At 56.8% G+C, this 25,067-nt stretch overlaps 1 protein-coding gene across 4 annotated transcripts in view; it reads left to right on the top strand.

Annotated features, from left to right (window-relative positions):
- The window catches only part of TTC7A (tetratricopeptide repeat domain 7A), a 107,343-nt gene extending 85,066 nt beyond the window's left edge, over positions 1 to 22,277 (top strand). For all 4 annotated transcript variants that reach the window (XM_059659915.1, XM_059659916.1, XM_059659914.1 and 1 more), the window contains 4 exons: positions 803 to 900; positions 2,744 to 2,878; positions 10,007 to 10,209; positions 20,757 to 22,277. In XM_059659915.1, coding sequence (XP_059515898.1) covers positions 803 to 900; positions 2,744 to 2,878; positions 10,007 to 10,209; positions 20,757 to 20,978 — 658 coding nt within the window. In that variant the 3' untranslated portion in view covers positions 20,979 to 22,277. The remainder of the gene's footprint in view (positions 1 to 802; positions 901 to 2,743; positions 2,879 to 10,006; positions 10,210 to 20,756) is intronic.
- The last annotated feature ends 2,790 nt before the right edge of the window (positions 22,278 to 25,067 follow it).

Genomic DNA, 25,067 nt, shown 5'->3' with positions numbered 1-25,067 from the left:
CACCCTGGTCCTCCTCAGCTTCCCCAGTCAGAGGTTCAAGGGCCACGGGCATCCCTGGCAGTGGGCAGGGAGAGCTGAAGGGCACAGCAGGCTGTGCTGCCTTTCTGAGGCGGCAGGGGGGGCGGGGAGGGGTAGGGGGGTGGGGGGGCTTCCCCCACTTCCCACTCTGAGAAAAGAGGAACCTCCTAGCAGCGTGGGAGCTGCAGGGACCTGGGGAATTGGGGTGGGGGAGGGGACTAGGTCACCATGCTTGTTTACCTGCCATGCCAGGAGCCACCTTTGGCTCTTCTGAGGCCACCCTGGAAGCCAAGGGAAGGTGCCTGAGGCAGAGTGGCATCTGGGCCTTCCTTCCCGGGGGGAGATGGGCTGGTGGCCCTTGAGAACCAGGCTTTCCTTGGAAGCCAGTCCTCAGCACCTGCTCTGGGCCTGGCCCTCAGCTAGACATTGTGAGAGCAACGAAATGTAGAAAGGCCTCCCCATGGCCTGGGAGAGCTTCTGGCCAGAAAGGGAGAGTGTCTGACCCTCAGCACCTGTGGTGCGGGGAGCCATGCTGACAGAGAACAGGGACTGAAGGCCCTGAGGGGCAGGGGAGCCACGGGAGGCTTTCTAGACAGAGGAGGGGACTGGGGATGGGGGGCTGAGGTGGAGGGAGACGTACAGCGAGAACATTGTTGATGGTCCCGGCATAGGCTCTGTTTGTGGGCCTGAACTCTCAGCCCCAAAGCTGGCCTGGCAGGAGGCTCCCTCGTCCTCCCTGCCAGCCCCCTATGTCACTGGGGCCTGGCCCTCTCTTGCCTTCCAGAGGCCTGGAAAAGGATGGCAGCCTTGGCGAGGGCGTCATGCTGAAGAAGCAGAGTGGCATGCACCTGACTCTGCCGGATGCCCATGACGCAGACTCCGGTAAGAAGGTGCCCGCGGGCAGCTGCCCACATGGGCCCACAGCTCCCTCTCCCAGCCAGAGCACCAGCGGGAGAGTGGCCCCTGCCCAGCCTGCTCCTGGTGGCCCTGCCCAAGGGCCTGTGCTAAGGAGCTGCCATCAGGTCTTTCAGGGCCCACTGTGGCTCTGGGGCTGGATGGCTGCTAGGCCTGGGTGGGAAGTGGACAGCTGAAGTGGGCAAGGGAGAGACCCTACCTCCCGGCTGGAAGCGAAGAGAGAGGGAATATTGGGGTGAATGATAGCTGTGGAGCATAGAGGCTACAGCCTGAGGTCAAGGTCTGCCATCCTAGCGTCCTTAGTAGGAAGGAATGAGCTGGGCTTATATTTACAACTCTAAGCCCAAAGCTGACTTTAATTGAAGACCTGAATAAAGCAGTATGCATTCCTCAAAGACACAAGAAGAATTAGTCACAGGAATGAAAGTGTGGGGGAGTCGTACTTAGTGGCCTTGCTCATTTTTTCCACTTCTGTGGACATGAACCAAGTTGTGCCTTCGTTGTAAAGTGACGGCGTTGGCTTCCGGTGCCAAGCCCAGCACCTGACTTGACAGGTGCACCGGAGGAGTGCGGTGCCCACGGAGCTGCTGGCTCCCAGGAGAGAACTGTGCAGGAGGGCAGAGCGCCCTTGCAATGAAAGAGGGAGGAGCCACAAACAAATTATTAGGATTCCGTGTGCATCCGTCTTACAAACTGAAATCGTCTGTGGTTTGCCCTGAGGTCTTCTGAGTTTATTGGAGCCTTTATTGCCTCTGAGAGAGAGAAAGTGCTTGCATTTCACCTGCATGTGAATTGTAAATGCCACCAGCTCATATACCCTGACCAACCAGGATGTCCCCCACCCGGGACCCAGAGCTGCCACAAGAAGGGCTTCTCCAGAGGGCACGGGGTCTGACCTGAGCTGCTACCCCAGGGTCCTTCACAGCATAACCTCATTTTTGTGTGGGAAGCAATAATATGCTCTTGTGAAAACAGCAAAAATAGCAAAAGGAAGAAAAATCACCAGTAATTTTTCCACCCAGTCCTTAATAAAGTTCTTAATTCACTTTTTTCTATGCCCATATTTCTTTTTTATAAAAATGTGGTCATTCTTTCTTTCAGCCTGCTTTCTTCACCTAACTGTAGAATCTGGACATCTTTCCACATCGATGTCCATATCTGTGCATTATTATTTGAATGACTGCATAGTCTTGTATGATTACACCCTCAATTGTTTTTTGTTTGTTTGTTTTTTGGGTTGTTTTTGTTGTTGTTAATCCTCACCTGATGATATTTTCCCATTGATCTTTTAGAGAGAGTGTGAAGAAGGGGGAGAGAGAGAAACATCGATGTGAGAGAGACACATTGATTGGTTGCCTCCCACATGTGCCCTGACCAGGGCCGGAGATTGAGCCTGCAACCAAGGTACATGCCCTTGACCAGAATAGAACCCTGGATCCTTCTATCTGTGGGCCAATGCTCTATCCACTGAGCCAAACCAGCCAGGGCCTCACTTGTTTTTATCAGTCCCTGTTGTTGGACATTAGGTCATCTCGGTTAGTGTGATGACAATAGGCAGTAGTAGACAAGCTTGGTTGCCAACGTTTATGATTGTGTTGCTTGGGGATAGACTCCTCGAAGTGGATTCGCCGCCTAATTGCCCCTCTGAAGCTCTTCTCCCCAGCTCTGGGCCAGGGGATGAGGGGGGTGGGCCCTCACTGGTGGCTCTGTGAGCTATTGCCCCTGATTCGGCGGCCCTGTCTCTCTCTGGGGCCTGGGGTGTGTGGCCCTCTGACTCTGCTGCTCAACCCCTTCCCCTCTTGCTCTGCAGGCTCTCGGCGGGCATCGTCCATCGCAGCCTCGCGGCTAGAGGAGGCCATGTCGGAGCTGACCATGCCCAGCTCTGTTTTGAAACAAGGCCCCATGCAGCTGTGGACCACGCTGGAACAGATCTGGCTCCAGGCTGGTGAGTGCCTCCCCACCCCCGCTCCCCCGGGGTGACGCCCACCCACCTCCCGACAAGCTACCAGGCCCTCAGCTGTATCCTGCCCTGGAGAAGGGAATACGGGTGGTAGGGACCCCTGACAAGGCTCACATGGGCCTCCCTCAGGCCTGGCAACCCGGGGCTCTCGTTCCAGCTGTTTTCCCTTGGCTTGGCCCAGGAGAAGTCACTTAATCTGTCTGGTCATGGTTTCCTCTCTGCCAAATGGGGACAGCACCTGCCTATCTGGGAGAGGTTCTCTGGCGGCAAATACAATGGGAGAGGATTGGAGGAAAGGCCACACAGAAGGATAGTTTTAGACGCAACAGCAGGCCCCATCCCTTCTTCCTGCCCAGCTTCTCCTGAGTCAGACTGGTCAGGCTCAGGCCCCCAGAGCTCAGGGAATAGCTAGAGAAGGGGTGAGGTATAGCAGCCCCTGGGAAAGGCGGGTCTGGTGTAAAGTTCATTGAAGGCAGAGGGCTGGTTAGCAATAGGGTTGCCATTTAGGAGACAATCCCCCTTGACAGCTAATCGGCACGATTGCCACCATGGAGTTTGAGGGTCCGTGTTGGGGAGGAAGAGTTGCAAAGGAAGAGTTGAGCTGGGTTCTAATGCCAGCTCAGTCCTGCCTGTCCTGGGTCAGGCAGTTAGCACAGTGTCAGGCACATAGTAGGTGCTCAGGAAATGGTGTCTGACTTCTGTCTCACCCACGGTGGTTGTGGACCTGGAGACAGCATGGCACCACCAACAGTGACCGTCCTTGGTGCTTGACGAAGGAATGCCAAGGAGTGACTCACTGGACTGATGGAAAATTTAACCAGACGGTGGTGTGAAAGGCGGATTAGAGTAAAAAGAGAGAGTCAAGGCCAGAGATGTGCCTGCGATAAAATGGCAGCAGCCACAGAATAGAGAAGAAGGGGATGGAGTCAGTGGAATCCTGAAAATGAGCCAGGCCCACGTGCCTCCTTGTCTGAGATCTGCCCAAGTGAAGCTCCGCACCTTTCTCCCCATGACCCTCCTACCTGCCCCCTCTCTACCCGGGAGGTGGTGCCAGTAGCCCCCGAGGGAAGATGGAAAAGAGACCCAAAGTAGATAATCAGTTTCTGGGACATGTGGGTTTTGCAAGTTAGAGTTAGACTGTGCTTCACTGGGAATCTAAGGTTTCCTGCTGCATGGAGTTCACATATGGACACATTAGTATGCAGGACGCCCCCACTCTCCCCACCGCAGCTTCTGAATCTGGAAAAAAAAAGTTGGACCAGGATTCACAGAAAGGCTAGACAGGGAAGCATTTTAATAATGCAAGTATTGCCCCAGTTACTATATCAGGGTCCGCCAGGATGCCAGGGATGTGTAGGGGCTGTGCTCCACGGTCAACTACTTGCATTTTAAGTAGGACAAAGAATATTGAAAAACAAAGGAGAATCAGAGACAAGGCCTCCTCTTAGGCAAATATTGCCCTGTTTTCTCCTAAGATACGGAGCCATCAGGGCTCTGGCGGGGTACGCTGGGGGCCTCATCAACTTCAAGGATCGCGTCAGTAACACCGTGACCCATTCCAGGGGCTCCGTGGCCTTTCGTTTTAATGAGGTGTCTTGTTTACAGTCATCAGCAAACGAAAATGTTTTTGCATCTTACAAGCCTGCTTGCATGTCACAGATATGCTCCTTTATGCTAGGGGTGCCAGAATGTTCTGGTAACTCCAAGGAAGGGTAAAAGCGTTCCTGAAGCCTATCATTAAATGTGGGGACATTGCTGTAAACACATGCTCTTCCAGTTGGCACATTAGCCTTCCTTTCCTGGGCATTATCCTAGACATTCAGCCCACAGCGAACTCTGAGGACAAAATCTGAGTACTCTGAACGTGGTGCCTGCAAGGGTGGGCAGTGTGGCATAGGAGACGGGTCTGGGTATGTGTGACCAATGGGGTGGCTTCCACAGGGTGGACGCTTCACTTTTTCACGCAGCAGCTCAGAGGTGCAGCCTTGTCTGGGATGGCAGCTCTGCTCTCCCTGAGTCACTCTTATTCCGGTGATCCCACATGGCTCACCACCACATCCACATTCCAAGGCATAACTGGGAAGAGTGGGAGAAGGGGGCACCCCCTTCCTTAAGGACATATCCTGGAATTTGCACACATCACTTCCCGTTACAACCCCATTGGTCAGAACTTAGTCACATGACCCCACTCCTAGCTGCAAAGCACTGTGGGAAATGTCATTATTCATATGCCCCATTAAAAATCGGGGGATCTGTCACTATAGAAGAAAGGGGGACTAGACTGGTGGACAGCTGCCACAGCCAGAGGGGAAATGAGAACTTGTCCTAGATCTTCCATTCTGCACATGGGAGAATTCTGGAGCCATCTGCATCCCATGAGCCCTCTCCCCTCCCTGGCCACCATCATTGCCAACAAGCATGTGCTGAGCACCTATTGGATGAAGGGCTGCCAAGAGCAGATCACCACGGCAGTAACGTCTGCCTAACTACTGCCCTTCCCCTCACCTGACCTGAGCTAAGAGTATTGACATCAGCACCACCACCCACCACCTAATGATTCCAGCAGCTGCAGCAATTTTGCAGGAAGGGACAATATCCCCCTTTATCATTTTGGACTGAGCTAATCTCCCTGGTTTGGTTCAAGATAAACTGCATCCCAGTCTGTGTTGGCAGTAAGTTCCATCATTAACCCCCTCTTAGGTTGGGAAATGTTGCGTCCTTGATCTCCCTATTCTGATTGTCCTCCCCTCCCCTACACCCCTGTTTTCCCATTCCAGTCTGATGTGAGAAGGGTCTCCACTTGTGAGGTAAATTTCAGGGATCTGGCCTCTGGCAGCAGGTCTGTGTGAGAATAGGAGAAGCACCAGCCCCATAGATGCTCCAGGATCCTGCGTATCTGTGGTGCTTTCAGGAGAGCAAGATGGCCCACCTCCCTTTCTCACTACTGCTCAGTCTCGGGAACTAACTGTGCTAAAGAGAGGCCAATGGATGGAGGGAGAGTTCCATTGCCTGGAGCTCTAGGGGCTCAGAGGTGGCCATTGGCTTTCCCTGGGTTGGGGGAAGTTGGCCCACATCTCAGCTCCCAAATGGCCAATTCACACTGCTTGGGCACTGGTGCCCTAGCTCTTTAGGTGGCCCTGCAGGTGGAAGCTACCCCAGCTGGCAGCTGGGGAACTGGAGTGGGGCAACCAGAGCTGTGTCTAAAGGTCATATTTGTTATAAAAGTATAGTCAAGGAAGAAGCTGTCTTACCCTTGACCCCGCATTGCCACCATCCTCATTTCTCCTGGCGCCTTTCCTTCTCTTCCTTCACTCTCCTCTTTTCCCAGCTCCCACCACCCACTCCCTCCTGCCTTCTGTACCTTCTTCCCAAGTCCTCTCTTCCCTTGTTCCGGTTATTTCTTCTTCCCGCCTCTCTGTCTGTCATTCACTCCTTGCAAGGTCCTGAGTTAGTGAGGAGAGTGCTCTCGGAACCCGGAGTCAGGGCCGAGGGACAGGAAATCGGGGAGCCCAGGTCCCTGCAGTCTTCATTCCCTTGTGGCTGAGGCACATCATGACTGTCTCTAGGTCCTAGGGGCGGAGGGTCTCAGACCAACCCAACATCCCTTTAGACCTTTGGATCCTCTTATCTCCAGGACCTTCTCGCCTTCTCTTCCATTCCTCCCTCACCCCCGCCCGCCCCTGCCCCACCCCCCCCCCCCCCGCCTTTATTCTGGGTGTTGAAACGTCCTGCATCTGCTCCATGGGGAAGATGCTTATTGCCTTTAGGGGCAGTTTTGGTGACTCCCCTGGAGTTAAGATGGATTCTTTTAGGGCCTAACCTTTACTTCTCTCCTGCTTGGGAGGGGAGGGGGGGCGGGGAGAGGGGTGGAGGGGAGGGCTCTGTCCTTTCTGAGCTCTCTCAGAGGGTCTCTATCTTGCCTGAGAAGGCCCCTAAAAGGCCTAGGCGAGGTCCTGGGCCTCCCTCGCCCAGCTCCTCAGCACATGACCAGGATGTGCAAATAGTCCATGAAGAGCGAGTCCATCCCCCAGCCTCGGGGGATGAGGCCTCAGCATTGGCAGGAATGGCAGGAAGCCTGAAGCCAGCTCTGGGTGCAGGGTTAGCAGGATGCCTTAGAAAAAATAATAAAAGGGACTGTTGCAAAGCTCCAGGGAACAGATGTTTTCCATTTGGAGTCTGCCAAGAGAAAGCACAGAGGGGGGCGGGTGGAGAGAGATGGAGGGAAGAGGAAGAAAAGCCGAGGCAGACAGGCAAGACAGGAGGTTCAAAAGCAGGCAGAGAGGAAGATGGGAGAAGGGAGAAAAACAGAGTAAGGAGAGAGAAAAGGAACTGAGAGGCTCGGAGAGGGCCCTCTGACACTGAGGGCCCCTGCTTCCTGGGGGGATGACACAACTATGAGAATTCAAGGAAAATTCAGTACCAGTGAGTGCTCATCGGGCTCTGGCCAGGGGAGGCCCGGGTGCATGTGGGCACCTCGGGGCCCTGGCAGCCAGGGCCTGGGGGTAGAGGAACAGGGCAAGGGTGGGCACAGTGCCATGTGACTGCCTATTTGGTAAAACTGCCCAGGGACAGTGGAGGACGAAGGGGTACACTGCAGCCCCCAGACCTGTGAGCCTGTCTGCAGGTCAGAGGCCCCGCCCTGGAGGCTGGGCCTGCCAGGGGCTGTCTGCAGGGCCCTCAGGAGACCTCCTTCTCTGGCTCTGTTCTGTGTCATCTGGTTTCCTGCCTGACTGGTAATGAAGTCCATTGGAGCAAAGCAGCCCTACCTGTTTTCCAGGGCATGCTTTCTGGTGTACGGACAGCCTGACAAGGCCCAGGGCCCAAGGAAGAAAGGAGGTGGGGATCCTGACATTGAAATCTGTTGATGTCAAGACACTGAGGAATCCCCAAGGGAGGGACCAGGGACAGCCTCCAGAGACGAAGCTCAGGAGACAGGGCGGCAAGTTGTAAACAGCTTAATGAGCCGTGCCAAGACCAGGTGGCCAGGTGGACGGGCCTGGCGGGCCTGCTGGAGCAAGGTCTAGGGGAGCGGGGAGCCAGCCTCAGAGCTGAGCTCCTGGCCAGGGAGGAAGCCACCAGGTGGGCTGGTGCAGGAAGGTCTCCCCACCCCCAGCACTCACACCGCACACTTCCTTCTGCTCCTCCCTCTTTGTGATCCCGGGACTTCTGCCACAGTGGAGCTGGCCCTCCAGGTTAGCACAGCCCCCCTTCTCCTCTCTGCCAGTCTAAGTGCCCCTGGGCCTTCAGGCCTTAGCTCAAATGTTGCCACCGCCAGAAGACTCCCCTGACCACACCAGCACAGCGGGCCTGAGCCCTTCCGAGGCCCTGGAACACTCAGAGTTGGCACTTGTCACTCCACTGCCCGGACCACTCCAGTGGTTTGGTGGGAGGGCCAGGCACACCGCAGGACGCAATTGTTGCACATTGGACACTTAGCTGGGAAGGCAGCCTGCTCAGAGCTCCAGGCTGCAGCCCCAGAAGGGAACACAGCAGCAGAGCTGAGGCTGAGAGAGCCCAACCCCTGGCCCCTGGGCCAGCCCTTCCTGGGCTCACCTCCCCAAGTTTTCTGTCTTGGGAATCTCCAGTTCAGGGAACAAGAGCCTGCAGTTCTCTTTCTCGCCTTATCATGGGAGCCTGGCTCCTGTGTTTAATTAATTCTCATTCTCCCAAATTCTCATCTCCACTGAAGAAAGAGTACCTTGCTGAGAAAGCCCCTGTAGGATTTTAGGAAGTGGCAAGCTACGCGATTACACAATGAGCCTCAGGCAAATTCTTCCCAAGCACCCAAGTGCTGTGCGCTGCAGTCCCGGCCTTGGTTAGGCCTCCTTCCTGCTTCTTGTCGGAGCAGGAAGATGGGGTGCCTGAGCCCGGGTTTTCCGCCTCCTTCTGGGAGCTTCCTTCTGGGATGTCTGTTATCCAACCCACCCCAGCCCTAAGCTGAACTTGTGTAACCTCAGCCCCAGCCTTTGCTAGGAACAGCCCGGCTCTGCCTCCCTTCTGTGCTCCCATCTGTGCGCCGACACCAGCCTCAGGAGGGGCAGCCGGGTACAGGGCTGCATGAGGCCTGGGTGGGCCCGGAGGCCATGCTGCAACCTCAGAGAGCTGTGTTGCTGCAAGCACCTGCTGTGGGTGTGTGCCTGCGCAGGAGGGTTTGAAATGTGCATTTATGTGGGCTGGACAGGGATTGAAGAATCGGCCCCATTTTCCACTGATCCGGGGACGAAGGCAAAGTGGTTGTGGGGCAAATTGTGCGTGTGTCCTCTTCTCCGTGCGGAAGAAAGTCCCCCGGAGGGAGGCCAGGAGCTGCTGGGGGCCCAGCCCTGCCTGGCCCCTGCCCATCGAGGGATGGGGGTGAGGTCCGCCCTCTGTCAGCCTACTTTGTTAATGTGGGGCTCCTGAGAGCACTGCCTCCCTCCCAGACTTGTGAGGACTAATGAGAGGAGATGCTGACACAGTCAGGCCTTGGCCCACAGTCAGCTCTCAGGCCGTGCCGGCTGCTCGGTAGCTGTCACTCTCCTGAGTGGAGCCCAGCTCTGCCCCTTCACAGGGGCTCCCTGGGCCTCTCTCCTCCTCGCCTGCCCAGCCCATCCTTGGCAGGATCGCTGGACTCTCCCTTGGTGGGCACTGCCAGCCTCCCTCCCCGGAGACTGAGCTGGAGGAGAGCCACCACTTCTGCCTCCATCCCCTACCCCGGACACAATGAGCAAGTGTGAAAGGCACTGGAGACAGTCAGTCATCTGAGCATCGCCGAACTCCAGGAGATGCCCCTTGTGCCCCTGTGGGCTCTGAAGCCCAGGGCCCGATGCAAACCCTGGCTCCTCACTTACTCTCCCTGCAGCCTCAGGCGAGTTCCCTGCCCTCTCTGTGCCTCAGCTTCCTCCTCCCTGACGCGGAGCAATGGAAGGGCTTGCTCTACAGGGCTTTGTGAGCACTGGCTGAGACGGTCTGTGTGGAGCACAGAGCACAGTGCCTGACACCGTGAGCACTCAGAGGGAACCTGTCCTGTGCTGGCTCATGAAAATGGTTCCCATCACCTAGACCGGTTCTCTCAGAGGGGCCACTGCCTCTGACTTTTCCACACACTCACCTCCCACTGTCCTTCTGGTTTCGCAGCTGAGCTGTTCATGGAGCAGCAGCACCTCAAGGAGGCCGGTTTCTGCATCCAGGAGGCAGCGGGCCTCTTCCCCACCTCGCACTCGGTACTCTACATGCGGGGCCGGCTGGCCGAGATGAAGGGCAGCTTGGAGGAGGCCAAGCAGCTGTACAAGGAGGCGCTCACGGTGAACCCCGACGGCGTGCGCATCATGCACAGCCTGGTGAGTCAGCCCCACACGCCTGCAAAAGGCCTCAGGCCCTCCTCTCCCCTCGCCCCCTCCTTGCCTGCAAGTGCCTCGCTGCCACTATTCCCTGGTGTCTGCCTTCCTTGCTGCTCTGCTGGGAAAGGCCAAGCTCCTTCCTTCAGGGGCAGGGCATTTCCCTTCGACCAGAGCCTGCCTGAGCAGGTGAAAGAATCTGGGAGGATCGGGTGATATATGTGTGGCTTTTTGCTGTAAGTTTCCATATGGCCGTCTAGCCCCAAGAGGCTTTCACTGTTACACATCAGATCCTTGCCCTGGAGACTCCAGATAACAAAATGCTCTTCTCTGGGGGCGTCTATCGGCCTCCCTGATCACTAGGCTGCCTTCCCCATTTCAGATGAGGTTCTTGGCAGGATTCGGCAGATGTCCCAGGGTAGGCTGTCATTGAAAATGACCCCTGGGGTCCCCAATCTCAGGTCCTGGGGCTCAGAACTTGGGTGCCTAAGGCTCAGTGGCCTTCCTATGGGAGGTTCAGAGACTAGGAGCAGAATGCTGGTGCTCTTGTCCAGGCCTTGCCATCTCTGGGTGATCATGGGTAGGGCAGCCACCTTCTCTGTACCTCGTTTTTACTACCTATGCAGTGGGGTTCTCTGACAGATAGTACAGTGGGCCCTAGGTATAACTTTTCCCCCCTGCCTTCCTTAGCTGCTTTCAGAGAGCGGGTATCAGGATAAATGAGGTGATCTGAAAGAGTACAAGCCTGCATAGGCACAGTGGTTTTTTAAGTATGATTTAGTTGCCCGCAGTTAGCAACAGAGACTTCCTGTCTCCTTTGAGAGCTCTGAGAACAGCCACGAGAGGCCCACTCACGTCTGCTGCGTGGAAAACACCAAAGGACCAGGGGAATGACTGCAGGAGGCTGCAGGGCCAGCATTGCCACAAGGCTGATTGTTCGGGAGTAGAAGCCACAGGGAGTTAGATTCCAGCTCAGTGTCAGGAAAAACAGTATAACTCTTAGAAAAGTCCAAGCACAAACTCAGGAATCATCAGGTGAGGATGTAAGCAAGAGAATAGAAGCATCACATAGGGGTAGGAGCTGGGCCTGGTCGTCTTTATAAGGTCCTTTCCAACCCCGAGAGTCCTTGAAAACAGGCCAGAACGGAGATTCCCCGCTCAGCTATCATTCCCGCCACCTGATTTCTTAAAGGCTTTCTAGCCGAGGCCCAGGCGAATGTCCATGTCAGTTGAGGAAAGCCTGCACAGCGACATCACTCCCTCGCCCATGTTCCCTCCACATGGCTCCGTGCTGCCTTCCAGTCTGCTCAGCAAATGTTTGTTTTTTGCGAGGCACATCCTCCTTCCTCCCACAGTTCAGACATGAGCTCCTCTGATGAATGCCTCCCCGGAGGTCACATCCAGAAACTTGATTAGGGAGGTGGGAGGGAGGATGTGGGCTATGTCATTAGGCCGGCAGCCAGGCAGAGATGTCTGCTTTCCTCTGTGCTCACGGATATGAGCCTACCGTTCAGATCCTAAAGCCCGACGAAATCCAATAACAAGTACAATTTTGAAGTAACAGTGTGCCATTTTTCATTTATGCTTATTATTGTTTGTAGCTATTTCCCTGAAATTGAAGCAGTTTCCAAGGGTGAGTTTCCATGGTAACTGAAGAGCTCTAGAGTGGCTCCCTGAAATGGTCCCTTTTCTCTTCCCGGGGTGCCTTGCTGATGTGATGAAATTGGGGCAAGTCGGAGGCAGGCCTGCCATGTTTAAAGTTACCAGCAACCAGAGGGGCCGTCTGCTCCAGCGTGGGCAGCACATGCCCTTCCACACGCTCTGTTCCTGCCAGCACCCTGTACATATGCATACAGAATAGCAAGTTTCAAGCCTGGGGAAGATTTACCAAGCGCTCTTTTCCCAGAGACACACGTACACCTTGGCAGGTTGATCTTCGGTGTTCCCCAAGCTAGTGTCTCCCCAGTACTGCCCTCAGACTCAGGACATCAGGCCTCACCCTGACTCTGGCCCTGATTCCTGTGGGTGACTTAGAAAAAGGCACATGTGACTTCAATGCTCCTGATGTCTCCCTTCATAAATGAGTAATGATCTGCATCGTCCCTAGACCCATGTTCTAATCAAATGAGGCATCGCATGTGAAAGTGCTTCTAAAAGTCCACAATGCAATATCAGAGAAGACAAAACAGCAGCTATGCCACCACTTCAGTCCTTCACCCACGACAGACATTACTAAGCAATCACCCATGATAGACATTACCAATCAATTGCAGCACTTTTCCCCACTGAGCACAGATGTGACATTGGGATATTTTCCCCATGTCACACCGCTCATCGGCCTGAGTCAGCTTGTCATGTATCTAAGGGAGTCACTGTCAAAATAGTCAGTAGAGGATGAGAGCACACATCCATTATCTGAGCCTTTGTGAACTCCAGAGGTGGGTGCATCCCTGGAGAAGTATCCAGAGAAAAGAGCATGGGGGGGAACTGGTGCTCCCACCACCTCCCCCTCCCCCTCCTCCCTCCCCATGGAATCATTGACAAGGCAGGTTCCCAGGGGGGCATGGTAAGGCCAGGATGTCCTGCATGGTGCCTTCGTGAGGACACTGGCCCCTGAGAGCACGGCCACAGCCTGGGCTGGAGGAGCTCTGGGTCCCTCATGGGCCCTCTGAGGTCATGGCTGAGTCCCACTCCCTGAGGTCTGGAAAGAGGAGGGTGAGAGGATAGACTCAGTGAAGCCTTGTGAGGTCAGTCCTGGCTCTGCAGTTCTTAGCACAGGGTCACGAAACATGAGGAGGCCAGCCTCCAGGCCTCCCTGTGGCCTCTCCCCGGGACAGGCTGGAGAAAGCCTTCAGGAGCCAGGGTTCAGGCATTTCTAAGAATATGAACTTTGGCCCAGACGCAGGTTCTCTCCCCATCCTGCTGCCCCCCCTGCCCTGAATGTGACAGAGACCTTTCCATGGTCTGGCTCTATTCAGGTTTTTCCACTCAGGTCAGGCAGGAAAGAGGCACCTCCTTGGGCGGTGCCCTGTCAGGGCAAAGTCTCCACTGTGCCCACAGCAGAGTCCCAGAGGAGTCTGTGTCCTCCAGCCCTGGTCCTGCAGCTGCCACCTGTGCCAGACTCAAGGAGGCCAGGTTGCTTCGAGAGAGTGCCCCAGTACAGGAAGAGAGAGGCATGCTCTCTGCAGACGGACATTCCCAGTGACTCTCGGCAGCAGGTCCTGACAGTTTCTGCCGGCTGGGTCCCAGCCTCCCCTCCAGGTAGCGGGGGAAACCCCGCCCACTCACCCTGGTGTTCAGAAGTTCATTTCCTGGCAGAAGAGTCTAGTTAAGCAGGGGGAGCCTGAACTTTACCTGCCTGCCCCTGAGGAGACATGAGAAAGAAAGCAGGGTCCTTCCCAAGATCAGCAGAGGAGCTGGCCCCTGGGTGCTTTTCAGAGAGGGCTCCAGGGTCTCAGCCAGAGAAGGATCCTCAGGCAGCCTGCACCCGTCTCTTTGAGCCTGTCTCTGCCCTGCCCCTCCCAGGAGCCCCTCTGCACCGCCAAGGGAACAGGATGCCCAGGGATGGCAAAGGGCCCACGTGTGGTGATGGACTGGCCACGTCACTGAGAGCCCCCCCCAGAGGGTTGCATTGAAGTCACCTGACCTTAATGGAAAGACGGTCACTAGTCCTGGCTACAGACCAACTCACTCTCCCTGCCCTCCACTTGGCTGAGTGCGAGTGGTGTAGCCTGTCTCACTGCAGAGAAAGCCTCAGCCATCAGTGGGCAGGTATGGGTGCATTCCTGCCACCTGCATTTGTGGGTGGCACCCCGCCCTTCTCTCCCAGGGGCACACTCTTAGGGAGGGGTTTCCTGCCCCTCATGGGCCCCTGTCCCTGGCCATGCTTTCTTCTCGGGACAGAGCTCCCGGTTCCTGCTGCCCCATATCCCCAGAACCCTTTCCTCCTCGGGCACCCCAGCAGCAGGGAGAGATGGCCCTGGGTGAGCTTCGGCTGTGATGTAATTCCCAGAGATGTAATTTCTGAAGCAATCATGGCCACGTGACCTGGCCTCTTCTCCCTCCAGATGCCCGTGGAAGGACGGGTAGCCAGCGTTTCTGCATCCACTGCCCTCTGAGAGCATGGCCATGAATGAGTCCCTGCATTTGTTCCCTCTTGTTCCCAGCGTAAGGCTGCTGTCTCGTTCTTGAAGTGGGTTGAGGGGGATCAAGGGCATGGCCAGCCCCAGATGACCCCAGAGCCTCTTGCCCCCGTCTCCCCAGATTGGGGCGTGCCGCAGCACATCCCAAGTCCCCAGAGACCCCCAGCACATCCCTGGCCTTCCCCAAGGTGGGTTCTGAGTCAGTGAGGCTCTGTCTCGCCCAGCCCTGAGGTTCTGGGCCGGGCCTTTACTGGTGCTCCAGGATCCAGCAAGAAGTCCAGCCAAAGAAGTGAACTGTGGCTACACAGAGCTCCCCCCACACCCCGCTCCTGCCCCTATTACCCTCCCCTGGCTGGGCCATCCCATCCTGGAGGCAGGACCAGACAGTAGAGGTGACTCATCTAAGACAGACAACCAACCTGCCAGCCCTCCAGCTTTGGGGGCACAGAGATTTCTTCCCGTCACTGGCTTAGTTTTCTATCAAATGAAGAAAATAATGCAAGCCTTTGTGAGCTCAAGGGATATTTTCAAGATTCAGATGAGTTGAGACCTGTGGAAAGATAAGTTAACATCAGGCTTTTTTTTTTTTTTTTTTTTTTTCACCATTTGCATGGAAAACTTGTTGGTAAGTGGCCTGAGCCCACCTTTGACCAGGCTGCTATGAGGTGACGGTCATTGGCCCAAATTTCCTTGTTCTGCCAGGTGGCCCATAGTGTCAGCAGAGTGCTAAAAAGGCAGGGAGGGGGTGCTGGGCAGGTGGGAGCGCCTCCCCTGGCTCTGGATTTTGGAAAGCCTTAGGCTTGTGCGCGAGCTCCTGAAGTGCACGCCAGCCCCAGCGAGGAAGTGGAAAGGAAGCTGTCAGCCTGTCATGTTCAGACCTCAGAGCTACCTTCGGGGTCGCCTCCGGAGCTGGTTGGCTGGGACAGTGTTTAAGCCTGTGTCAGAGCCAGCTTGTGCCTGGAGGTAGAGCGCAGCCTTTGAGCCTGACTGACCTGGACTTGAGTCCCACTTTGCCTGTACTTGCTGTTTAACCTTGGCCAAGTCCCTCAACCTCTCGGAACCTCAGTGTCCTCATCCGTAAAATGGGAGCCATGGTGCCAAGTGCACAGGCACAATTAGGTTGAATCACTCCGTCCGTTAATGGCCCAGGAGTGGGGTTACTTTTATCTTTTTCATTTAGAAGTGCAGCTCCCAGGCAGGTTCAGATGCTCCTGGTTTGCAAAGGGAAGCCCAGAGACTCATCATAGCAGAGCTGCTCAGTCCTCACGGAGCCCAGCAGCTGACTCCAGCCAAGGCACGATGTGCAGCCATCGGCCCCAACTGCCCTGTGGCTGGGACAAGTGCATACGCAGTGCAAGGCCTGGCTGACCTTGTTGAGAATGAGAATGTGAGCTGAGAGAACAGGGAAATTTGAGAGCGGGTGTTACAGTCTCGGATGTTGGGTGAAACGCTTCGGCTGAAGGGGCATTATGCTGGGGCCCAGGGCCAAGGGAGAGCAGGAGTGCCAAAGGCCAGGCCCTGAGGAGGTCCTGCTCAGCCCTGCACTCTGGCCCGCCGTGTGCCAGGCTGATTCAGCGCCCGGCCTCTGGATGTTCCCTGACTTTGGGTGAGGCTGCAGCACTCAGAACAGTGGGTTCTCTGGTTCCTGGGGCCCCATCCCTCAGGCCCAGGGCGCCCATCTGCCCCAGACTTCCCTCCTTGTCGGCCTCGTAAGCTGTGGCAGGGGCCTGAGAGGGTCTGGCCCCCCGAGGACTGGGAGGACCCAAAGTCTCGGCTCTACTGTTTGGAACCTGAGTTCGTGCACACGCACAGCCCCTCGGTCAGTGGAGTCTCTCTGCCCCACCAGCTCCAGTCGATGGGGAAAATTGCTTCTTGTTGACTGAAAACTTTAAAAGGAAGGTCTTGGTCATTTGCCCTGCTGGGTGGTGGTTTTACTGTGAGTTCTGTGTTTCTCATTCCCCCCACTCACCCCCCCACCCCCCGCCCCCCAGTGCTGCCTGGGTCTGTCGTCCCCGATAGGAAAGTGGAGGAGGAGGAGGAAGAGAGAGTTCTGGGGCTCACTGTGGGGAAGGTGGGAGGTACACAAGCATGTCCCCCAGCTGAGGCCCACCCTGCCTCACCCCCAGCCTGATACAGCTCCCCAGCACACTGAGCCCTCAGCCCAGGCTCAGACCTTCCAGAAGGTGAGGGCGGCTCCCCTGGATTTTGGAACGCCTTAGGCTGTGCTTGGGCTGCTGAAGTGCATGCCAGCCCCCACCAGGAAGTGGAAAGGAAGCTGTCAGCCTGTCACAGGTTCAGATGGGCAAGCTAGTGCAGCGCTGCCGGCCCATGTTAGCCCAGAATCAATGGTCCGGAAGGCTCGCTCTGTCTGGAGGAGCGGAGTTCAGCTCTTTCCCCTTGTCCACCAGGCAGTACCGCCCTCCACCACCCCAGTGGCTCTGTCTCCTGGTCCCAGAGTGGGGCCTCTGCCATGGGCCCCTTCCCACCGCCAATCACAGGGTCTTCTCTTCTAAAACCCGAAGTCCAGAGGCCTTGCTACAGCCTCCTGACTTGGCCCTGAGGGCCTGGCTGTGACCGGGGAGGGGGCTCCCCCTAGGCTGGGCTCCAGTGAGTCTGGGCTCTCTCCACAGGGGCCTCTTCCTAGGAGAGCCTGGGGGAGTTCTGGGGGTGTCATCAGCTAGGCATTGGGTGGGATCTAGAAGGATTTGTGCCCCTTTTCCCAACAGGGAAGTGGGACCAGTCTGTGGTTTGGGGGCCACCACAGCTTCAAGATGGACATGGTGATGTGTGGACTGGGTTCTCAGCCTGGAGAGCCGCCTCATTCCCAGTCTGGCTGGACAGGTTGAGGCTGACACACCTGGGAGAATCCAGCGTGCAGGAATGCGGGCCTCCCTCGCTGGGCGTGTCAGCCCCCAGGCTGGGTGAAGGGAAGGAGCCTTCCTGTGGAGCAGCCTCAGAGGTGACCCCATCAGGGGCTCCTCCCCAGACAGGAGGCTGCAGGGACCAAGAGGCTCCAGCAGCCTCCAGCTGATTCCCGGCTTCCCAGCTGGAGAGGTTGTGACAGAATCCCAGGAATGTGCCTTGAGCTCAGAAAGAAAATTCCCAAAATAACTTCTATAAATACTTGAGGGTAGGGGCGGGGAGGGAGCTCTCAGCATGGCCTGCAGCTGGCCTAGCACTGGGGACTACTTCCCAGGGCAGGCCACCCCCAAAAGGAGAAAAAGGCAGGCGCAGCCAGGGACCTTTCTGCCACCCCTCCCCTCTGGGACAGTGTCAGGCACTGAATGAATGGGGTGAGACGTGTGCAGGGGCAATTCTGAAAAAATAAGACAGGATCTTTTTTCTCCATCCCCATCCCAGGCTTCAGTCCCTGACTCTACAGAAAACCTGGGCTCCTAACAGAGACGGCCCCCCTCAGAGGCCCTAAGCAGGTCACTGAGCACCCACAAGTGCCTCTGGTGTGCCTGGCTCTGAGCCCAGGGCCCTCGCACCCGAGCTCCGTCGGAGGTCAGGGATCCCATTGGATCCCACAGTAACGCAGCACAATGTCAAGGTGGTGTGTGGGCAGGAGGGGCTGCTGTCCTCGGGGAATGCGTCTTGGGGAGCAGGGTCCCAGGTAGATGAGATGTGGCCAGATGTTCCCCCCTCCTGGAACCCAAGAAGGGAGGGAGGAAGGAATGGAGGAAGTCAGGAATTGCTGGGACTTCCCCTGCCCCTCCCTGAGCGGCTATAAGCACCCCTGGCCCCTCTCCATCCCTTAAGCAACTTGCACGCCCTTTCTGCTCCCTGTGCGAGGGCAGCACAACTGTGGCCTCTCCCAAGTGAGGGTCACCAGCAGGTCTGGTTTCTCTGGGTTCAGGATGCCCCTGGTCAGGGTGGGGACGAGTCCGCAGGATATTTGAATGGAATTGTGGTCCCTCCATCTCCCTGAAGACCCATTCTCTGGGCAGCTGGGGGCAGGGGTGCCGGGCTCATGGCAGTGCAGGCTGGGGGCAGAGCAGGTGAGCCCTGCAGTCTTCCTGGGGTGGGCTCTGTGCAGTTGTCAAGCAGCAAACAGCTCCGAGTTGCTACCAAACATGAACAGGCTGGTGTCTCGGGCAGGTGGCAGCAGATCCTGTTACCAGCCCCGGGCCTCTGGGCCCCAGCCTGACCCCAGCCCGGTGTCTCCTTTCAGGCTCTAAGGTCAGCACCCCAGGGTGGGGGGGGGGGGTGATCCACAGAGAGCCCTGCCCTCTAGAGAAATCAGCTGTTCCACCCCCTCGCCCCCTCCTAGGATTCTCTGCTCATCCTGGGGACACTCCATTTGCCATCTGCCCACCATGTGCCCCACCCGGCTCCGCGATTTCCAGTTCATCATTGCAGACTCCTCACCGTAGCCGAGGAGGAAGGACTCTTCTGTTCCCCAGTTTACAGATGAGGAAGCCGTGGCTCAGAGAAAATGGGCCACTTGCCCAGGGTCACTGCGCGTGTCAGGGGCAGGGCTGGGGTTCCTGTGGCCGTGGGGCCCTGACTTGTCCTCTGCACTGAGCACGCCGAGCCTGCTGCGCACCCAAACCGAGAATAGCACCCACACATGCGTGAAGCCCTGTTCAGCCTGCAGACACGCCTGCCCCTTCCCAAACCCCACACGCTCCTTGGGATCAGGGGTTTGCAAACTCTTTTCAAACAGAGTCTCATATGGAAGCGCAGTATAGCAACCTTAGTGTGTAAAGCCACGGCGGCCCGCCCCTCCCTGGGAAGCTCTGCTGGCGGGCCTTCCCCGTCTGTCCTCTGTCGCTCCCCCATTGGCAGCACTCACAGGGCTCAAACCTTCCATTTTTGGTGCTTAATTTTGGCGTCTGGCAGCCTGTCGTCTCGCCTTCCTTCCCTCCTCCCTGTGAGCTGCTCAGGGTCCAGCTCCCAGGCCCTGCGGGCAGAACAGCTTGGCCTGGAGCCCTTGCTGGCCAGACTGGGCACAGCCCTCTGGTCCAGGCAGCCCTGAGTCAGCACCGCTCCCATCTGGCCGGAGCCGGAGCGGGGCCCGCCTGAGGCTCCGCCTGTCACAGCTCCCCTGTCCTCCCCTGTCCTCTGCCTCATCCCGGTGGTTCCCAGCGACATTGAGGAGACTGAATACTTCCCACTTTCCCCTTTCCTAGCCCCTGGCAGCAGGACCACCAGCCAGCGCCTCCAGCGGGGAGGGGTGGGGGGGGGAGCTTTTACTAGGGCTTCCTGAGCGCCATCTTCTCTTGCCTAATTGGTCATGTTCCAGGCTCTCGGAGGACTTTATGAAATCAGGCATGTGCATCTTTCCTAGTGGGTCTCCATGGCAACGGAGGGCCTAACTCTGGGGAGCGTGGTGAGGATGAAAATGTTCCAGCTAAAAATGTACATGGCCATCAGTGGGCGGGCACCCGAGAGGGGCTCCGGGCACAATGGAGGCAGCTCCCCACCCCACCCTGGCCCCCGCCTGTCCAGGAAGTCAGTGTTGTTCCTGCGTTACCTCGTACCTTTGAACGAGAGGAGCGCCCTCCCTCTCCCCCGCCCCCGTGCTGCCACCCTTTGCCACCTTTGAGGGCTGGGACACAGATCAGTGAGTCGGTGTGGTGCAGAGAAGCCTTTATGGGAACAGAGGCCAAAAACAGGCCCTGGCCCCTCCCTCTGCTCACCACCCTGTCCCCCTAGCTCCCTGCACCTTTTCCCGTGTGGGTGGAAGTGGACGTAGAGGGGCAGGGCGCCAGTTTCACTTCCCAACCCTTTTTTTGTGACAATTCCTGTCACTTCCTGTAGCTCTCTGGCAACAGGGTCGTTGGAGCCAAATGGAAGGCCAAGCTCCTGGCCACCCAGACCCACCCTCCCAGAATCCTCCTTTCACTCAGCCTCCATCCCTGGTCCCCGGCTCTCTGACTGTCGGTGACCCTCACCTGCCAGGCTACATTCTGCATCTCACCGGGTCCCTGGGGAGAAGGGCAGCGTGGCAGCAAGGCTGGGAGAAAGACCCATTAACTAGACTCATGCAAGTAGACACTGTCCACGTATTTACATAAACTGACTCGTGTAAACTTCACAACAACCCCCGAGGTGGCTACTGTGGTCTTTCCTGTTTATAGATGAGGAAACTGAGGGCCAGAGAGTGGTGGCTTGTCCAGGATCTCCCAGCTGGTCAGGGGGACACTCAGAGCCAGGTCTGCTGACTTGGAAGACCATCCTTTGGGGTCAGGAGGGACACAGCTCCCAGAGCGTATGATCTGGGAGGCTGGGCTGGAAGCGGGTCTGTGGTGGGGACCAGTAGGATTTGCATTAGTCATGGGCACGGTCACTTGACCAAATCCAAGCCAGAGACACCCGTTCCTTGCCCTGATCGCCAGGATGCCCTGCCCTGCCCTGCCCAGGATGTCCTCACTAACCCCCCGCCCTGTGATTGCTTCCCAGGGTCTGATGCTGAGTCGGCTGGGCCACAAGCCCCTGGCCCAGAAGGTGCTGCGGGACGCCGTGGAAAGGCAGAGCACCTGTCACGAGGCATGGCAGGGCCTGGGCGAAGTGCTGCAGGCCCAGGGCCAGAGCGAGGCCGCCATTGACTGCTTCCTCACCGCCCTGGAGCTGGAGGCCAGCAGCCCAGTGCTGCCCTTCTCCATCATCCCCAGAGAGCTCTGACACCCCGCAGCAGCAGGGAGGGAGGGGCTGCCCCGTTGGAGGGGATGGGGGGGGGCGGGCAGGAAGCAGGGAGCATGGGTTGGGGGAGGAATAGGACCTCAGGGAAATACATCTCTAGGGAACACTTCTGCAAGCTGCAGCCCTAGTTCTCCTCGCCTCCCCCACCCCACCCTGCATTCCTTCCTGGGCCAGCTGGGTCTGAGAGCTGCTCATCGAGCTGGGCGGACCAGATTTGCATCAAAAGCAAATTCCTTGCTCTTTGGGACTCAGACATTGTGGCGTTTATGAGCAAGGAAGTAGCTGGGAGGCCACATCAACATGGTATGGGGGCCCCTCCCCAGAGTATCTGTGCAGCATCTAAATGTGTAGTCAGGTCTGTGTGGCTTGGTTACCTCCCCGCCTGGAAACCCCTATCCCATACCTGCCACCCTCCCTCAACATCCCTGACCCTTGACTCCCGGCTTTGCACCAGCTTTAGTCTCGAACCTCAGCTCTCTGCTCTCCAGCACCAAAGACGAACCCTGCAAGCTGCCCTCTGGCTGGGCCAAGGGTTTTCCTGGCTTCCTCCCATGGCGCCTTGGGAGAGTCACGGCGACTGGAGTTGCTCCTTGAGAGCCTCGCAGCTGTCCTTCACCCCCGTGTGCCTCTGTGCCTTGGGGAGCCCGCAGCCCTGGTCCCATGCCCCAGTCTCAGGACAGGGTTTTGGATCACTCTCAGGTCTTGCCCAGAGCAGTCACAGCTTGGCTCCACTGGTAAGTGGGAAGAAGATGGACCGCTGGGTTCCTCTGCCAGGCTGAGTTAGTGGATAATGCCTGGCGTTGACCTTTGCCTGACGAGGCCAGTTGGGATCCACTGTGCACCCCCCTGCTGCCAGGTGACCTTGTAGCCAGTGACACAGCACTGGCCTTAACTAACCTTCCATTTCCATCCATCTCCATCTTCCTGGAAACACCCCCGCTGAAGCAGCCTGCTTAGACCCCAGGCCACAGCCCCAGGATGGGCCTCAGGACAGAAACGTGGCTGCTGGACCCAGCCCTTTCTAGTAGCTAAGTCAGCACATTCCTTCGAGCCTTACCTTTCTGGGAAATAGGTACAATGCACGTCACTCTGGAGATGGGAGTCTCTAGGACTGTCCCCAGCTCATCTCACCACCCACAACCCATTCCTCAGGCTTTCTTGGGCAACCCAAGCCCCACCCTGGCCATTTGGTTGTCTCTGCCCGGCACCTCCTAACTGGTTGAACAGGCCTCTGGATACTAGACACCTATGTCTGCAGGGGTCCTGGGTGCTGGTGGTGGGTGTCTTTCCTGCTGCTCCCCCAGCCTGCTGCAAGATGCTCCTGGGATTGTCCCCAAGAATTTGGCCCCCTCCCACACAGGCCTATCAGGGGCATTCTTTTTTTATCAGCGCTTTGGGTTTTAGTTTTAAAGCTCTAGGTACATCTCTCATTTTAAGAAGTGTGGAAAGGCCAGGCAAGGACTGCCCGGGTCTGTCATAGCCCGGTCTCTCTGTGGGAGGCCCACCCTCCTCGCTACACTGGCTCAGCACTGCACCCCCAGGTGCTTCCCAGGGAGAGCCTGCGCCTCCTGGCCTCCGCCAGGTGAGCAACGCTGCGGAGAGCAGCAGATCCTCTGCCACTTGGTTGAAGGATCTCAATATATGTAAGTGTGTGTATAAATATATATATATATAATAGAGCTCTATTTTTATTCTGGAATTCTGTTAGAAAAAAAAGGAAACAGGACAAAGCAAATACCATTGAATTGCCTTGGGGGCCCCAAAGATGTTGGTAGTCAGTTCTTGGTAATAAGAAAGGCACCAGATGCATTTTGATTGTATGCCCTCAGAGGAGGTCTTAGCGGGCTGGGCCAAGTTGCTGACAGTTTGCTGATTGAATAAAGAGATCCCTGAATGGGGAAGCAGGTTTGTCTGAAGCAATGTGTTCATTCAGCGCGGGTGGCCCCAGTACAGGCCTTGAGGCGGAGCAGGTATTACGGAAGGAGAGAGGCCCGAAGAATTATGAAGGCCAAGGCCTGGGCCTCACAGCTGGGGGTGGGGGGTAGAGAAGCGAGGAGGGGAGGGAGGGCCCGCTGAGGGGATTGTGATTTGAGCCAATGAGAGGATGAGCATGGTGGAAGCTGGGTCGGGCCTCGAGGTCAGGCTGAAACCTGGAGATGCGTGGGGGGAGGCAGAGGGTCCGGCAGGCCCAGCTAGAGTAGGTCTCATTCTGGACTGGCATCTGTCCCTTAGGTCGGCGGTCGCCAGCCGGTAGTCCACAGACCACTGGTGGCCCATGAGATCCAAAAGGTTGACGACCGCTGCCTTAGGTGGCCCTGGGCCCCTTGCTGCCTACCTGGCCAACTGGAGAGTCCAGGGCCAGACTGGCAATCTGCACAGAGACTGTTCCAAGGGCACGGCACATGGGGGAGACGCACGGGGAGGGGTGTGGTGAGCATCCAGGGGCATTTACAGTGGCCGCCTTCGCTGAGAGGCCGGTAACAATCCACATCTACTATACATTGTACCACATACCATCCTACATGTATTGTACAGTGTGCATGAACATTTTGAAAGGTGACATAAATTTACACGGGAGCTCGGTTTTCTTCGTGTACCCCAAGGGATCATCTGGTGCACCCCCAAGGCTGTACCCGCCCACTTTGAAGATGGCTGCCCTTGAGGCTTTCCCTAGAACTTGAGGCTGGCCCGGACCAGCTTCCTGCTTCCTTGGCCTCACTGTGGCCTGGCCTCCCCCACCCTCAGTTCTATTCTCCGTCACGGCTTTGCTGTCCTAGTGAAGGAGGGTCTGTCTCGGAGCCTTTAGGTGCCGAAGGGCTTTTTTTTTTTTTTTTCTAGAGAGAGGAAGAGGGAGAGAGAGAAACATCCATTAGTTGCTTCCTGTACGTGTCCCACCAGGGATGGCACCCACAACCTGGGTGTGTACCCTGACCGGGAATTGAACCCGGAACCCTTCTGTGCCAACTAATAGGCACCCAGGCCAGGGCCCAACTTCTCTTTTGCTGTGATGCTTTCTTTTAAGGAAACACATTCACTGTCTTTAGTGATTTAACTGTTAGTATCAGATTACTTGTCACATACTCTCACCCCCAGCTCGTGATCCCCCGGGGTGAAAATTAAAGGCCACAGGTGAGGTGGTGTTACCTTATCATCCAGCCTGGGGGAGTTTTCGAAGCCTCATCCTCCAAGGAAGAGAGTGGATGGAGGCCATCCTGATCAATGAGGGCTCCGCTAAGCTGACCTCAAGTTGGTCAGATGCTAAAGTCAGGCAGGGGTGGAGACATGTCCTGACCCCCCCCCACCCCCCCACCCCCCGTCTTCACACCCCTTGTTCACACAAAAACCCTCACTGGAGAAGAAGAAGCCAGCCCTGTGTCCAACCCACTGTGCCAGAACTAGGGCTGGAGTCTGGGGACAAGACTTGCGTTGCACTATCACCCCCACGGACCTCTGGCCCACCCATCCCTCTCCAGGACAGAGCCCTTCAGTATTAATAGTGTTTATCTGCAGGCACAAATATGAATGGAATTTCAGCCGCCACCACCCAGACTCCTTTCTGGTACCAAAGTGCTCATTGTTTCATTTGTACCCCATCCCGGGCATTCAGATGTCGTCACCATGTAAATATTTCTTGGCCTTGTTTGGGAACCAGCCAGCTAACAAAACCTCCCTCAGCCCGTGCTGCCAGCTCTTGATGGCAACCCACTGCGATCCCAGAGCCCACAGTCCAAGCTGGCCTCAGGCGAGGATCAGGGGCTGCTGGGGCCCCGGTGAGAGGCCCCCAACAGCCTGGAGAGGACTGGGGAGGGTTCTTGGGGCACACCGAGGGCCACTGGGAGGACAGTGTGTCAGCAGCAGAACGCCTCACTCCCAGTCCAGCTGCAGGTTAGATAGATGGTGCGGAGGCTGAATAACATCCCCCCAAAGGTGTCCACGTCCTAATTCCCAGGACCTGGGAAGACGCTCTCTTACATGGTAAAGGGGTTTTGTTAAAGGCCTCGGGGAGACTATCTGGATTATCCAGGTGAGCCGATGTAACCACGAGGATCCTTCAAAGAGGAAGGCAGGAGG

Source organism: Myotis daubentonii, chromosome 12 (genome assembly GCF_963259705.1).
Source record: "Myotis daubentonii chromosome 12, mMyoDau2.1, whole genome shotgun sequence".
NCBI classification, from domain to species: domain Eukaryota; kingdom Metazoa; phylum Chordata; class Mammalia; order Chiroptera; family Vespertilionidae; genus Myotis; species Myotis daubentonii.
The sequence above is the reverse complement of the archived record's forward strand: the minus strand, read 5'-3'. Positions and strand labels throughout refer to the sequence as shown.